The sequence below is a fragment of the Haliotis asinina genome, chromosome 12 (genome assembly GCF_037392515.1).
Source record: "Haliotis asinina isolate JCU_RB_2024 chromosome 12, JCU_Hal_asi_v2, whole genome shotgun sequence".
In the NCBI taxonomy this organism is placed as follows: Eukaryota; Metazoa; Mollusca; class Gastropoda; order Lepetellida; family Haliotidae; genus Haliotis; species Haliotis asinina.
In genome coordinates, this window is record NC_090291.1 from 49,422,322 (window position 1) to 49,439,403 (window position 17,082).

The window sequence follows — 17,082 nt, forward strand, 5'->3', positions numbered from 1 at the left end:
AGACTCAATTATTTACAGACTACGGGATTATCTGGTCCAGACTCAATTATTTACAGACAGACGCCATTGAGCTGGAATATTGCTGAATGTGGCCTAGAGCTTCATTCATTCACTCACTCTCTCATTGACTCTCCTTCTTATGTTACCTTGGTCTTGTTATCTATCATAAGTGAAATAAATACAAAACACCATGGACAAAGAAGGGAGCTAAGTCCATCAGTGTCAATGGCAAAAAATTCATTTCCACGACATTTGCTGTAGACCTGGATTCAAATATTGATCTCTGAGACAGAATACACTCTAAGACAGTCAGGTCAACATATGTTATTTAGAATTTAGTATTTTATGAAGATCTGAAATCTGTATGAACATTATTTTCTTTATTTCTTCCATGTTTGTGTGCTAGGCTATTTTATAAAGAGAATATCAATGTGTTACCAATGTGTCATCAACCCATTTCAGTCCTGATAACAGTCATATAAGGCTACCTATAATCACATCATTCCTATTAATCTTTATGCCTTTTCTACCACCCAACAATCCATTCTGATAATCATATCATGCACACAATCACAAACCTGAGATTGGCGACCTTTGTCTTGTATTTCCAGAGGAATGTTATGTGGCAGTATTAAGCACAATGCAACAGAGTTTCAGCTGTTATACGTTGTACTTGTGGTTTCAGTATGAAGCAGTATTGGGCTATATTTAGATTTAATCATAATCATAATAATAACAGCCCATTTGTGAGGCACATTTCTCCATCCACAATCCATGCTCAAAGCACTTAGACAATCTATGTATTACTATTACCCCAGATAACCTCAGCTGTTGAGCACTAGGTTATAGTCACTGACTTATCCCCCAGGTACCCATTTTCTGCTGGGTGAACAGAGGCAGTTTGTATCAAACTCACTTGCCTAAGGTGAGACCACATGTATGACATGTGTCCAGTTGTGGTCCAGGACTGAAGTCCTAGAAACTCAGGAGAAAAGCTACCAAACACAGTCACCTATCCAAGGACTCTCAGCGTCTGACATGGCTTACCTTCAATCTATTTGTGACCTGATTTCTATGCACATGCACTCTATGTGGTGAGAATTCTAGCGGCTTCCATGGTGTTCTTCCCCACAGAATAGAATGATAACTTTACTTAGACTGGTGGCTTGGTTTGATGTGTAACGACATAACTCAGCAATATTCCAGCTATATGACGGCACAGTACAAATAATCAAATCTGGACCTGACAATCCAGTAATCAACAGCATATGCATTGATTGACGCATTTGGGATACTATGACCTGTGTCAAACAAGTCAGCAAGCCTGACCCTCCAATCCTCTCTTAGACACACAAGGGCAGCTAGCTACAGACCCTGATAGCACATCTCAAACCATGAGTGAGTGAGTGAGTGAGTGAGCGAGCGAGCGACCATGGGTTTGCGCAACTTTTAGCAACACTGCAGCTATATCAAGGCAGGAGACACCAGCAATGGGCTTCACACATTGTACCCATGTGGGGAATAGAACCCAGATCTTCAGCTTGAGAAGTGAACACTTTAACCACACAGCTATTCCACCACCCTCATGACAAAAGAAGACATGATAGTCTAAACGTAGACTGAAGAAATAAGAGCTCAGGTTATTAATTAAAAATAATCTTTCCATGAATCATGTTTTTAGTACTCCACACTGTCATTCAAATCACACTGCAATATCACAGCCTATTTATCTTCAAGACATTATTATTCAATGTTATCACATCAGACGGACCTTAAAGTTCTATTTACAACTGGTCAGAGTTATCAGTGGGATGATGTCATATCCGCCAGCTAATGATAGCCTCATAACCAGTTCAAACAAACCAGGAATGTTGTATCTGCAGAAGAACCACAGGCGTGGTATGACAGTTAGCTCACACACTGTATTACATGTGAGCCGAGTGCAACATAAAGCATTCTAATTTTGTCCATTTAACATAGAGAGCCTGAGAGGGTGATGACATCTCCTTGTATAACACAGTCTGAGAATCCAACCACAACCTTACTCTTTGCTGGCAGAGAGTCTGTTGGGCAGTCTCTCTAAGCGGTTAAGCTTTCACATGGCACACCAAAGACTTGGGTTCTATTCCCTATGTAGGAACCACATGGAGGAACAACACGTGAAGCCTACATTTGGTCTCCCCTGCTATGATATTGCCAAAAGCCATGTAAAACCACACTCACTCATCCACTCACAGCTGGCAGATACAGTACTGTCTACAACATGCAGGTAATAACACATTTGGCAAAATTACATAACAGGAAATATTCAACTAGTTAAAACAAGAGCTGACTACCCCAAGAATGTTATATGAGCATTCTAGGAGATCTATTTACATCTGAAGCTTTGAATTCAGATAGAATTGTGAATTTGCCCATCCTTTTTTTAGCCCGGGTTCTAATGGTAGTTATACCCCTGTCCATACAAATTACAAATCTCCCAATCAACACTGTAAGTCACTGATAAATGAACCGCCAAACAGGGAAAGCATTGCTCTCAATGTAATCATACCTCTGAATTTAAGCTTTGAATATTTTATAGACATTTTTTGTCTTAATCAAAATATTACCTTTACACAATTTGCATGCCACAGGAAATTGGTTTGAATCAGTTAGAATACAAACAATAAATCCTTAACACTATCTGACAAACAATCCTTTACGCCAAGGCTCACAATTTCCATCACTGGATTGTCTGGTCCAGGCTCAAATATTTACAGACCATTGCCCTATGGCTCAAATACTGCTGAGTGAGGCATTAAATAGCAAGGAAACAAACAAAACTAAACCAAGATATCGTTTTTGTTCATATTTAAGTTTAGAATATCAACAGAAACAGTCTTTAATGTTTCAAACAAATCATAACAAGAAAGAATCCAGTCAAAGTAAATAAATATATCACTATGAACAAACATCCATTGAAACTGCAATAGTATGAATTCAAGTTAAATATTCCACAGCATGTTCTTGAAAGGTATTTAGAAGTTGGATGAATATGAATACATGACACATTTTTATGGATAACAACTGCTGTTTCATTCTTTATTTTATGATGTTTCAGAGCTATTTTTTGTTGTTATCCATAAAAACGTGACATGCATTCATTTAATGTAGGTCCAGCAACATTTGTCAGATTGACATAGGTAATCCTATCACTGTGTTACTGGATACTAATTGACTTCCCACTTCACAGCTTTTCTCCATAACCTGCGCCTGGTGACTGATGACTAATGATGCCCTCCAGGGGACAGTGAACGTTCATCTGTTACAGTTAAATAGTTTTAATTCCGAATGAAAGCCTCCAAAGAAGAAAACACTGGAGGTTAATCCCCTTGGAGAAACTCACAAGCAAGGAAACTGTTACTAAAAAACAAGGATTACAATTAGTATGAATCTTTGACTCAGACCACAATTGATCCTGGAACTCCTAAGGGAGGTAAGTCTGAGGTGTGAACTAAGGTTTCTTTGATCAATTCCCACATTTTCCTGGGTATATCGAGGAAAAGTAGAAGACTTACTTATTTACCCAGCTGAAAATATCATTACTTCAACATTGCCATGCAACAATAACAGTGTTAAGTAGGGGTGACTATTTAGGGAAAAACATCTTTTGTGATAGTAATAGTCTATTGTGACCAACTATTCCAGGGATTGAAATTAAGTTTTGTTCAAGTGTGCCTCAGGGGAATGCCATGATAATTAACTGTTCCATTTCATTTTCAGGTGTGCCATAAATTCATGATCTATTAAAAGGAAGTGAAGAAGTGTGAAGTAAACATGCAGAGTCAGAAGTGAATGAAATTGTATTGTAACCTTCACTAATATACCAAAAACAATAAAACAATGCTACGTAAGTATTTTTGTATATTTATTGACCTCAAAAGACATTGATGATTAACCTGTACACTTCATCATCATCATAATGTCTATTGCAACCAACTATTTGAATACTAAACTTAAACAGTTCTCTACATGTCTTATAATGAGGACAGACCCTCTCTACATGTCTTATAATGAGGACAGACCTGATGGAAATGGAATTCATCTTCAACATATCCTAAACTACACCAGTTGGTTATGGTCTATCGAACATTTTAAAATGTCGTAGCTGAACATTCAATTCATGAGATGCCATCTATGACTGACAAGTAAGTATGGTTGCCAATCATTTTGGAGAAAATTCATGCTTACTGGTGAGGAAATGATATGCAGATGTTGCAATATTTTTTTAGACCCATGGAATGCATGAGAGAATAAGTGATATGTATCACTGGTCAAAGAAAAGGAATAAATATATTTTCCCTTAATTTCTCTTCATTATCTGTTTCCTCCTGGAATATTAATGTCCTGTAATGAGACACCTTCGTTTATGCATGATTACCACTAGACTAACTGTACTCTCTGCAAATAAAGATAAAACAAACATACAAATATCTCAATTGACAACTGAAAAAGCTTAGTGAGACTGAAGATTCTGATTCCTGAATTTGAGGAAATTCTAGACTTGCTTTAATTAGTGTTTTTCCCCCCTGCAAAAAATAGGCTGGCAATGAAAGTGTAACTGTGTGGTTCCGGAACAGTCAGATAGACTAAGCTAAGGTCATCATGGAAGTAAGCTAAAACCCCATCTCTCTCAACCTGATTGAGATCTATCAGGTCAGTATGACCTGTACATTCCTGCAGCATTCAGAGCAAGCCACATCTACTTGACACAGTTGTAGTCAGGTCGTTACTACTGTATCTTATTACTGTTGGTTCTAATGAAACTTAGAAGCCTGTGGTACATGGAACAGTATCTTGTTAACACAGAGCTGCTCCTGATAATGCTAAACCATTTAGCATTTACTAGGGCCAGCTAAAAACATGGACAACCAGAAATATTGTAAATGGGAAGACATCCTCACGATAACAGATATGAAAACTGTGTCATTTGATCGTATGTCAGAAGGACTGATGTGTGAGGAAATAAAGTTTCAGTTTCAATTCACAACACACTATATTGCCTTTATTGATGTCACCACCTACCAATGACATGAAATACGTCAGTGTTTTATTTTTACTCTTTTTTTTCATTTAAACTCAAAGTTACTTTTCAGGTAATATAATATTTTCCTGATATCTGATTGAAACTTAAAAATTATCAACTTCTATAAGATATATATCCATAGACAGACCTTTTCTTTTTTCCACGTTATCTGTCACTTTGGCTATTAATTGTTTTATTTGGATATCAATGTATTGTTACTATTTTGGATTTCAGTCCTACAGGTATTTGTAAAAAAGTGAACTTCTAAATATAATTAAAAGTTGTTTCTGGTGACTGTTTGAGTTAAAAATCAACAGGATGTAGCTCCCTTATCACTGTTCTCTGCCATACACTGTATGCATAAAACCTGCCTTTTTTCAGCAAATATATATCATTCAGGTGAAGACATACAGATATGCAAGGTGAAATTTCAGACTGGCAAGAGGCCTCTGTTGTAGATAAATCATGTTGCACAAAAAAATACATTTTACTCTGAAGCTAATGATCCCCCAAACAACTTCTTACATAGTGTTACTTAAGCAATGAAATATCGTTTGCATGTATACGGTCACCTTCAGCTCAGAAACCTTAGTTATATTTTCTTTCATACCACAAAAGAATAAATACATACAGATGATCCAAAACCACAATCGTGGGAAACTATCATATTTTACATTTATTTCAAAACTAAATTCAAGTGAATATGAATGACAGATATAAAAGTGAGTGACCCAGATACCATCAAGGCACTGAATATTTATGAACTTCAATATTTTTCACCTTTATGGAGCTGATGTCTCAGACCTCACAGTCAGTAAATGCAAACAAAACAAAGTTAATTCTGATCACAAACACATGTTAATTATAACTTCAGCGACATATTATTTAATGACCAACACAAAAATATGTTTTCATTAACTGTAGACAACAGACATTTGCAACTTAGTTCAGCATACTTGTAAGTCTCATCAGTTGATAAGGAAAGAAGGAAAGAACACTCTTTGTTGAAGATATCACTGTTTAATAATTTTACAAAGTTATAACACACTGTGTAATACCATTGCATAGTACGCTATATATGACCTCACATATGACATCACAATGTTATGATGTCACAATGCTAATGCCACTGTCACAGTACTATTAGACCTCGCTTGACTCATTACACTCACTGAATTCTTAGGAAAGAAGTACTTTGGTAAATAATATTTTGCAAATGTTGGGTGAGTAATAAATAAAATACTAAACTATGTCCCGTGTAACACCATATTTATGAGACTCATGAATGATATCGGTATCTAACCATTCACTCGTTTCAGAAATATGGTATTACACGGGTCATAGTTTAGGTCATATAAGCAGCCATTGTCTAATTTTATTTGGTATGGGGTATCATGAAGACAAAACAGCTGATCAAATGTCACAAGGCTATTTGCTCTCTATTTATACGACAGTTCCTCAACATCACTGGTTGATCAGTTAGTTACATCTTACATCCAGCCACTACTAGTTAACAAAGACTAGTTAACCAGCGTAACCAATCACAGATCACCACAGAATGACTCAAGCACCTGCAGTTGTTATTTTCTAATTCAGCTGGTGTATTGGGATGTGTTGATAATACGCAAATGAGTGAATGTTGTTTTACCATGTTGTCAGCATTATTTTACCTGTAATGTCTGAACCAAACAATCGAGTGACTGACAACATAAGAAAGGCTAGCACCACCTGGATGCCTTTTCATGACAATGCCACTAAATCCTAAGAAGCTTAAGGGATGAGATATTCCACTGGTGTTTCTATAATCATATAGACATGACCTTTGGTATCTTTACAGTTCATAATCAAGGCTTTAGCTGAATATTTCAATAATCCAGCAGCTATACATATCTGTTCATATGTAACAGCTTGTTTTTTTCTTGCATAATGCCGTATGAACAGCATGAGCATTGCACTAAACAGTTGGGATACATGTGTGTAAAGTAGGTTAAGAAACCTGACCACCTGATCCTGTTAGCCACTATTACGACATACATGGGTTACAGGTCGAAATAGTAAGAACATTACCTGCCATGATACTGTGCAGGTGTTTGTATTATCACAGAGATATGACCTCTGTGATCTAAAGAGTTCATAGCCAAAGCCTTGGCTGAGTTTTTAACTTAAGTAATACAGCATCTATATGTATCTGTCCATATGTAACGGTCAGTTTGTTGTTTAACACAGCACTCAGCAATATTCCAGCAATATGGCGATGGTCTGTAAATAAACAAGCCTGGACCAAAACAATCCTGTGATTAACAGAATGAGCATCACTCTAGGCAAGAGGGATATGGTGTGTCAACAAAGTCAGTGAGTATGACCATCTAACCATGATCGTTGTCTCTTACGACAAGCATGGGTTGTTGACCAATTCAAACCTGGATCTTCGCTGGTTTCATATGTAACAGTGAGGCTCCCAGAAAAGATATACAGTATAACATTCTTGATGCCAACAGTTTTCAAAACATAGACACATCGGAAACCTTGGGTTCAATTTTTCAAGATGCATATGTATAGATTACCTTAAACATGGAATATATTTCCGTTGAGGAAGCTACATTTATAAACAAACACTTCCAATAAAGTGACAGATATGACGAATAGTTTTGCCACAAGAATTTGCTGTACATTTTAGTAAGAGAGAACTATAGTTAAATTAAACTAGAATTAGAATCTCTTCAGCTATATCAGCTATAAGCCTGATTTCCTGATGGTAGTGACAGGTTGCATACCTGCTGCACCTACAAAGTCTGCCGGCAACAAGGACTACCAAAGGAAATGAGAAAACATTAATCAAATTGCATAAAGTATTCACTGCCTTGAAATATATTCCAAATGTCCGATCCTAAATACTAACGTAATGTGCTAACACTCCAACTGAGATGACTGGAAAATACATGAACAGTAAAACATAACAAAGTATGTCAGAAACAGGATGGCAAACTTGAAGACTGTAATAGGTTACTGTATCATCGAGCCAGTAGTTTGTGTAAACACATCTTCCAAGCTCTATCCCATACAATCAGATAACCAGGAAGTAGACAGACACAAGTCACAGAAAACTGGTTTCCCCACTGTGCAATTCACACAAATGCACTACATCTAACCTTAAGCCTGAAAGGCATTCACATGTACCCATTGTTTGACTTGTGATGTGTGGAAAACATGTTACCCTTCTAGTCGGAAGCTTCAATTACGACTGGTGCCTTTGGAGGTATCAAACCTTACCCTATGAAAAGCTGTGGAAACCTGATCTACTAGGCCACCCTAAGAACCCCACAGCTTCTGTACAAACACATGATTATCATGAAACTGAATCATTTGAATTAATGATCAATGAACTCAAGATGGGTAGGAATCAAACCCGGGTCTTCAGTGTGACAAGCAAACACATAAACAACTAGGTTACCCCAACATTCCAGCAACTGATAAAGACTAAACAGCCAAATCACAGAGCCAAATAGCAAATGTTTTTACGACAAGCAGACCATGACTGCCTGTGTATAAAACTATGTTACACCTGTGCAGACCTGTAAAGGTGTGATAAGAACCAATTAGTTAAGTCACAGACCCCTGACAGCGATGCTCTGACATTGTCGCTTACAATAAGTCTGCCATACTTGGAACGTGTACTGACTTGGGATCCTGCTGGCTTGATCTGTCAACCTGAACAACGATCTAAGTACTATCACTCTCAATCTCTGTGTTCCACTCACATCAAGCTATTAAACCTTCTTTCATATTTATCCAATTTTCCTATCTGAGACATTATTTTTGCAGTTATCATGGTAAGTCACTCTCACAGTTTGCTATTGAACAATGACGAAGACAACTAACGTCATCGGGTGGCCAGACTCACTTGGTTGACACATGACATTGTATCAGTTGTTTAGATCGATGCTCATGTAGATGGTCACGGTAGTTTCTAGTCTAGAACTGATTATTTACAGACCACCACCATACACTGGGAATATTGTTTAGTGTTGCGTTTAAGAAATCAACAAAATATTTCATGTCCATGATCAAGGCATGAACAGTGATGAAATTCATATTGAAAGAAGTGTCTGTTATGACAGTTTTGTTATGCATATTCTGAAAATCAAACGTAATCAATAACTTATCAATATTTGATTAACAAACTAACCAGGAAGTAAGTATCATCACTAACTGTTACCATCCATCTACTCACATCATTAGTGAGGTAACACTTGTATCATCACTACCTGTTACCATCCATCTACTCACATCATTAGTGAGGTAAAACTTGTATCATCACTACCTGTTACCATCCATCTACTCACATCATTAGTGAGGTAACACTTGTATCATCACTACCTGTTACCATCCATCTACTCACATCATTAGTGAGGTAACACTTGTATCATCACTACCTGTTACCATCCATCTACTCACATCATTAGTGAGGTAAAACTTGTATCATCACTACCTGTTACCATCCATCTACTCACATCATTAGTGAGGTAACACTTGTATCATCACTACCTGTTACCATCCATCTACTCACATCATTAGTGAGGTAACACTTGTATTATCACTACCTGTTACCATCCATCTACTCACATCATTAGTGAGGTAACACTTGTATCATCACTACCTGTTACCATCCATCTCATCACATCATTAGTGAGGTAACACTTGTATCATCACTACCTGTTACCATCCATCTACTCACATCATTAGTGAGGTAACACTTGTATCATCACTACCTGTTACCATCCATCTCATCACATAAACGTCACAAGACGGACAGCATCCACATAACCAGTTTAATATCACAGATGGAATAATACCATAGCATTAGTTTAATAACGCCCAAAGTAATCTGATTACTGATCATGTAATTAAACAAATTGAAATACACCAAGTCAAGAATTTCTATGAGATACTTTGCCCAGGGGGCATAACTCTGGTCGAGGAAAATCTCAACAGCCATAAGTCAAAATAACTATCAAAGCAAACGACATCCTGATCAATGTAATTGTTTCCTAAGTGTTTCCCTAATGTTTCACATAACAAATTGACCATAAACGGATATGAATATACAGGTTTTAGTTCTGATGATATAAAGCAGGTGACAAGTGAGGACTGATTGGTGACAAATTGGTTGATATTTGCCCTAGAGGAAGAACTCACCTCCACTGCTCAGCATGACCTATGACTCACAGATGGATACAGAAGTCTACACAACTTCTTAGCCTGTGTCAGGATAGACATATAAGCTCATAATTCATCACAAAGCAAACATCCGTACTAACAGGTCCCAATATCATCTTGTCCTTTTAACCATGAATACTCCACCAAGGACAGTTAATCATTTGTCAAGCTATCAAACACAATTTAACATGGCCAGAGACAGTCTATACATAATGGTAATACTATCAGAGGAACTAATTTCCCAAGGCAACATCAAATAAATCAATCATTCTTTAGTTACAGATATGGAAGATATTTTCATGACTTTTGGACCAAATGACACACATACTGGAGTGAGTGAGTAAGTTAGGCTTTATGCCACCTTTAGCAATATTCCAGCAATATCATGGCAAGCTACTGTAAACAGTAAGATACTGTAAACAGCCATGTTTCGTTGGTCACCTTCATTCACCCACCTCATGACATCTCTCCCATTCACTGATTGAATGAATACCTCTGGTCTACTCACTAACAAGTACTCACTTTGGACATTTCTCCACCTAGCAGACTTAATATACAGTTCCTCTCACTCATGATCTTAGTTTAATAAAATGGCTACTTATAGCCAGTCAAATTTGACTCAGATCTAAGCTATGGTCACAGATTCAAGTACATATTCTAATTGAAGGTATGATTTTAGGCCACTTTTAGCAATGTACCAGCAATATCACAGCACTGAAGAGCCATCTGACTGTACAGTTGTTCACAGCAAGGAAGGGTGCGCTTTTGTTTATATTCAGTATCTGAATCATGTACAACCTTGCTCTTAAGTTTGGCTACACCACCAAATGTTTGGTTGTACCACAAAATAGAAATATATTTCACACATTGTACCCTTATGGAGAATCAAACCTGCATCATGACTGGACACTTTCACCACTATGCCACCCTACCTCTCATCACAGGGTGATGACTTTAGAGAGGACGGTTAGGTTCAGATGGTTCTGCAAAGATTGCTGTACCTGGACACTCAATATGTTACATTTCTGAATGATCCTGTTCACTAGCATCCACTTCCACACATCTGTATATTAATACTTGCCACAGCAATGTGAGAAACTGTTTAATAATAATCATTTTACCGGCAGAATTTTTGTTAGATCAGGAATTTTCTGATCAAAATTGTCCAATAGGCAGCATTTAAATGTGACACAAGAACAAAGTCATAAATTTCACCATAAACACCCAGAGTAGATCTGAAGAAACAACATACTATATATAACACTTGTTACTCAGTCTGAATGACTGGACTGCCAGAATTTCCTCTCAACCACACCCTTGAAATATTTGTCTGCTATAACATACTAAGTCCTACATTCTTTATAGACTCCTTGTCATGCCACATCAGTGGAACGTGCACAAATATGCTTTTCATTAAAAGATGAATGTTGAATATGGACAAACAAAAAACAACTGATTCAGAATGTAATCACCAAAGAAGCTAACTTCGATAACTGGTCAGGAAGGTAGCTTGTTATATGTTTTTGATTAAACTGTGTAATCAATATAAAAAACTGACCAATATACTTAATTATCGAGACTCTACTGATAACCATGGTAACCTATTACTTAAGTAGACTCAAGCATTTAATCAACATGTTTTAAATACTGAGAAATTGTCTTAGAGGATAAAGCTGTCAAAATACAGCTTCATTATTCAGAACTCTCTAAGTGAGTGAGTGAGTTTGGTTTTATGCCAATTTTTGCAATATTCCAGCAATATCACAGCAGGTGGCACCACAAAAAGGCTTCACACATTGTACCCAGACTCTCTCATTTGAGAGCCATCTGACTACAGGTGTGCACAGAAAGGCAGGGTGCGATTTCTTTTTTATGCAGTATCTGGATCAAGTACAACCTGGGTCATAGGATTGGCTGCACCATCAAATGTTTGGTTGTACCACAAAATACTGTCCCTGGTTCCAAAACGTAACATAAATATTTGTTTAGCAGCTTTCACAAAAAGTCCTCTGTATGACATACATTCAACCAGGTGTGTTTAGTTTAATGCCACACTCAGTAATATTCCAGCTACATAGCAACCATCTGTAAATAATCACATTTTGACCAGACAATCCAGTGATCAACCTCATGAGCACTGATCTGTGCAATTGTGAACCAATGATGTATGTCAACAAGTCAGTAAGCCTAACCACCTAATCCTGATAGTCTCCTCTTACGACAAGCATAGTCACCTTTTATGGCAAGTCATTCTCTTCCCACAGAGGTTACTTGTCATATCTTCCTACGAACCTCTGTTCTAACACGGACATATTTCACGGTTCTCACAAAATCCCCTAGTGGCAGAAAATGGCAGCAGATTTATCTCCCTTTTTTTCTGTCCAATCAGAACACGTATTACATCGATCTAGATTCAACTTTACAAATGCAAGCAATGTAGAGAAACAAATGTGACATGACTGAATTCTGTCTAGAAGAAACATTTGAGTATTGAGCTCGGGAAGAGGTTCTAGTGTTCTTGATACATCCAGAAATTACCGAGATCTTGCGAACAATCAATTTTGAAACATGGTCGCTGATTGCCTCCAATCACAAGTCTTGAACACTCGCACCATGAAAGTGTCGTATTAGAACAGAGGTTAGGTAGGAAGATATGACAAGTAACCTCTGTGGGAAGAGAATGATGGCAAGTATGGGTTGCTGAAGACCTATTCTACACCAGATCTTCACAGGTCACATTCAACGGATGATGATAAATGACTAATGACTGTTTCAATTTTATGAATGATTCTGTTACCAATATTTACAAATCTCAATTACATGATTACTGCCATGTAAGTGAGTTTTGAGTACATAAATGTTTCTGCTTGTGACAAGTCATGAAGAGAGTAGCATATAACATGTACTTCTAACCGCCTACTTATCAATTAAAACACATGATGACAGCTATAGGACATTAGAGGATTTATTGTACAACCTGTTACTAAAGGTAACGTACACCAACCATTCTTAACATGCATCGGTGTAGGTAGTAAATAGTAAACTCACAACATGCAAGGTCATATGAAGAAATGGATATTAGTCATCGACGACTTGATTCATATTATCATAATATCCATTGGTTAATGCATTTACTTAACTATGTTTTAACTCTTAATAATTAATGTTACAGTAAGTTTCACAGACATGTCACAAGGAAAAATAAAGACCAGTTTGGCGATATTTGTTTTTTCAGCCTGCCAAGCCCATATGATTTAGACAACCTGCACTACCGAGCATGTTTAGTTAAGTACTTATACTGAGGGGACGGATTCCAGTTGCCTGCCCTTTCATCAAACTCTTATTTATGTAAAGAATTTAAGATGAAAGAATGACATACATTTAATGGTCATTCAATTATTAACTGTGACAGAATGTTCAGTAAGTGCTGTGCTAGACAGTACACAGAGCCAGGATTAGCTCTAACATCTAGTACTTTTCATTAAGTCTATTATTTGGGCATGGTCCAAGTAAAACATGCCAAAACTGAACTATAATGTTGCTTATGAACAGGTATTAAGGTATCTCTGAACTTGCACAAGCTTTACATCCCAGAACTTTAAAGAAAGTCACAACAGTGAGAGTGATATATCAAGCATGAAATATCAAAGTTATAAATTGTTTATATTACTATCTTCTAATGATAAGAAATGCTTCCAATTGTTAACTATTTTGGCAGTAAGCAAGTCTTTCTCCAATACACGGCCATGAAATATATAATGTCATCATTAAATGCTTTCAGCATGCAAACAAGCATAAATTACTGCTTCAGATTTTCAAGCTAATTGAGATCATGGAAGCTGGTCCGTCTTGGCATACTCGCCTGAAGATAGTGTTTTCAACATATTTGATTAGGGGCTAAAATGAAACTTTAGATTAAGGAGAAAACCTTTCAAAAAGACTTTTCTCGTTAAAAATCAGTTCCAAGAGCAGATGTGGAAATTACTTAACTTTGAATCTCTCCTTTTTATGTACCATGTGACATGATTCTTATAAACGGAACAAGCTTTGAAATACATCAAGTACAATAAAATCATACTGCGCAATATGATCACTATTCACTGAGGAGAGTCCAGGTGTTATGGAGTATTGTTGAGTAATTATTGCCTGCACAGCAGAGTGATTTCTACTGAACAGGAATTACTAGATCATATCATCACACTCCTGGTCTTCAAAAATGAAGATTTTGAAAAACAGGAGTTCTGCTTGCTAATGTTTTTGACCTTTTTTGGGGGGTTTTATATGGTACAATAAAAGCATTACCATTTAAAATCAATATCTAAAATTTTTAACGGTTGCTTATTTAGTTAGGGTCTATGATTATGTTTCTTTGGTGTTGGAATCAGAAAGAATACATATCGTTCTGCCTTTCACATCCTCACAGAAATGTTTATGTCACAGACACATTTGTGTGGAATATTTAACGCATCAACTGAAAAGAAACAGGCACATTGAGAGGGTACAAAATTCAATCAGATCACAGCGCTGGTTTTGATATAAAACTTACTTGACCGAGGACAAGAACTTATCTTTTTATACATGTCTACATTTTGACCCAACCATCGGGCAGGTGAATTTGAGAATCTGGATGTCCATGTTGAAAATTACCCGTCCCGGGCAGGCAGATGTTTCAAACTCTGGATAGATGTTAACTTACATATTCTTTTAATTCAACTCTGGTCTAGTTTATAGTACTGCTTCAAAAATATTACACATTTTTTTAAAAATGTAGTTGTTTGATTATACTTTGGATTTTAACAGCGTTTTTCACAGACAGACCTACATCTTTAGCCTGAAGACCCATTGCTGTGAAAGACATCAATTGTACTGTAGGTCTGCTGTGTTGTCTGAGTGAACTCTTGCAAAGTGGTCTCAAATGTTACACAGGACTTAAGTGCGGCTGAAGCTAAAAGGGTTCGTTCCGTAAAGTCTAAGTTGAGGTCTACGGTGATGTACGTGTCACGAAGATTTACCATGCAAGCGACACTGAAACATATCCTTGAATTGTTGGATACAAGCATACCACACATCCATGCTAGAGAGCACTGAACATCACAGGATATCAGGGTTGCACACTACAGAAATCAGATCACATAAACAATGTCAAACCTAAACAATGACCATTTATTTCTTGGTCAGGGATTATTCCCAGACCAGTTATCATCATTGGCAACATCTGGGCATATATACCACAGTCAAAGACAGGTAACAAATCAACAAAGTCCACATTGTAATTCCAAACCAAACAAGCTTCCCTCACACAGAACAAGGGCAAATGTGGCAAGCAATCACAAGTGATCGACTGTTAGGCTCGTCTCATTCTTAGTGTTACACCCTAACCCAGGCGATGTAAACAGGGACACTTCGAGTTTAAACACTGTAAATACATGTGAGTTCAACACAGACTGTGACCTTCTCTGCGGCCGATATGCCCGCCAGACCCCCAACTAGGAAGTGAGATGCATGTGACAGATTGGCTACTGCCCAAAAAATTATATGTCACTTACCAGTATTCTATTTTCGAGCTTTTCAGGGCGCACTTCCTGCCTGACCATACGCTTAATGCTGAATTTCATACGCCTGTCAACCACATCGCGTATACTGTCTGGAATATATGAAAATTATGAGGGTAATTAATTTACTTCTAGGTGAAATACGGTCTTGCAAATCAGCAGGTGTCTGCTCAAATACACAGGAAGTGGTTGAAAGCGTTAAACGACACGGTTTTCTGTAGAATCTTGATGGGAAACCCTCTGTCACTTACCTAGTATGTCACGAGGAATATTGTTTAGAGCTGCCATTTTGGTTAGAGGAAAAGTTCATTAGTGTCCTAGGGTTATTGTTGGGTTAATCCACTGACACGTCTTGCTGTGAGCCCAGACTAAACCTCCCCTACCAGCAGAGGGAGTGTCCCTCTCTCGCTAAACGCCATTACTCTGAGGGAAGTGTTGTTGTGACGTCACGTGGGTAGGAGAGAATCCGTGACGTCACGCACTTCCGCATTTGGGGACAGACTGAGGCGGGGAATGAAAAAGACTAAGTTTATGTGTTGCTTATTACTATTATTTGAAGTATTTCCACTCTGGAATATATTTCTTGGTTAACTCAACAATGACATTTTGTTTTGATCAGATGGATAAAAATATCTGCATTTGTGACGAAGACAAGCACATGTTTCTTGTAAATGTCAAGCAATATACAGTTTAAGAACTCCCACCATAACGGCATTGAATCTTTAAGCATAGAACTAGATTTCCCGATGGAGGTTTATGACAATGGTATATACGATAATATTTGATCACATGAATTACATAAAGACGCTTACTGAGGAATCCGTTTGCACATAATAAAACTAGTTTGTCTACCCGTTTAGTTGATAGTACAACATTGAAACTATCTACTAAAGTAAATATGTAGCACAGTCTCACTTCGGACCTCAATATTTATTTTCAGCATTCTCGTACGTGATGTCTGTTAATGACAACCGCTTTCCACTTGGGTAGTAATTGCTGCCTGTGTGTCAGGAGATATAATTAAATTGCAATTACGCGAGAGATAAGTGCTCGTCACATAGTGAAGGTCCCGATTATCCTTCAGTGAACAAAACCAGTCACGTGACCGCTTAACTCGTGCAACCATTTAAAACCCCTGTAAAGTAAACACGTGATATTCACTTTGCGCTTCATCTGGTTTAAGGTGACATTTAAAGGCACGGTCTCTCTCAAATATAACATTCTCGGTAAATAGCTTCTGTGCAACAG

General features: G+C 37.3%; 1 protein-coding gene across 1 annotated transcript in view; it reads right to left on the reverse strand.

Annotated features, from left to right (window-relative positions):
* Positions 1 to 16,279, reverse strand: part of LOC137257657 (F-actin-uncapping protein LRRC16A-like) — an 80,288-nt gene extending 64,009 nt beyond the window's left edge. Inside the window, exons 1-2 of the mRNA XM_067795016.1 lie at positions 16,086 to 16,279; positions 15,829 to 15,926 (exon numbers count right to left, since the gene is read on the reverse strand). Of these exons, the coding sequence (XP_067651117.1) occupies positions 15,829 to 15,926; positions 16,086 to 16,122 (135 nt within the window). The 5' untranslated portion in view covers positions 16,123 to 16,279. The remainder of the gene's footprint in view (positions 1 to 15,828; positions 15,927 to 16,085) is intronic.
* Positions 16,280 to 17,082: the final 803 nt, after the last annotated feature.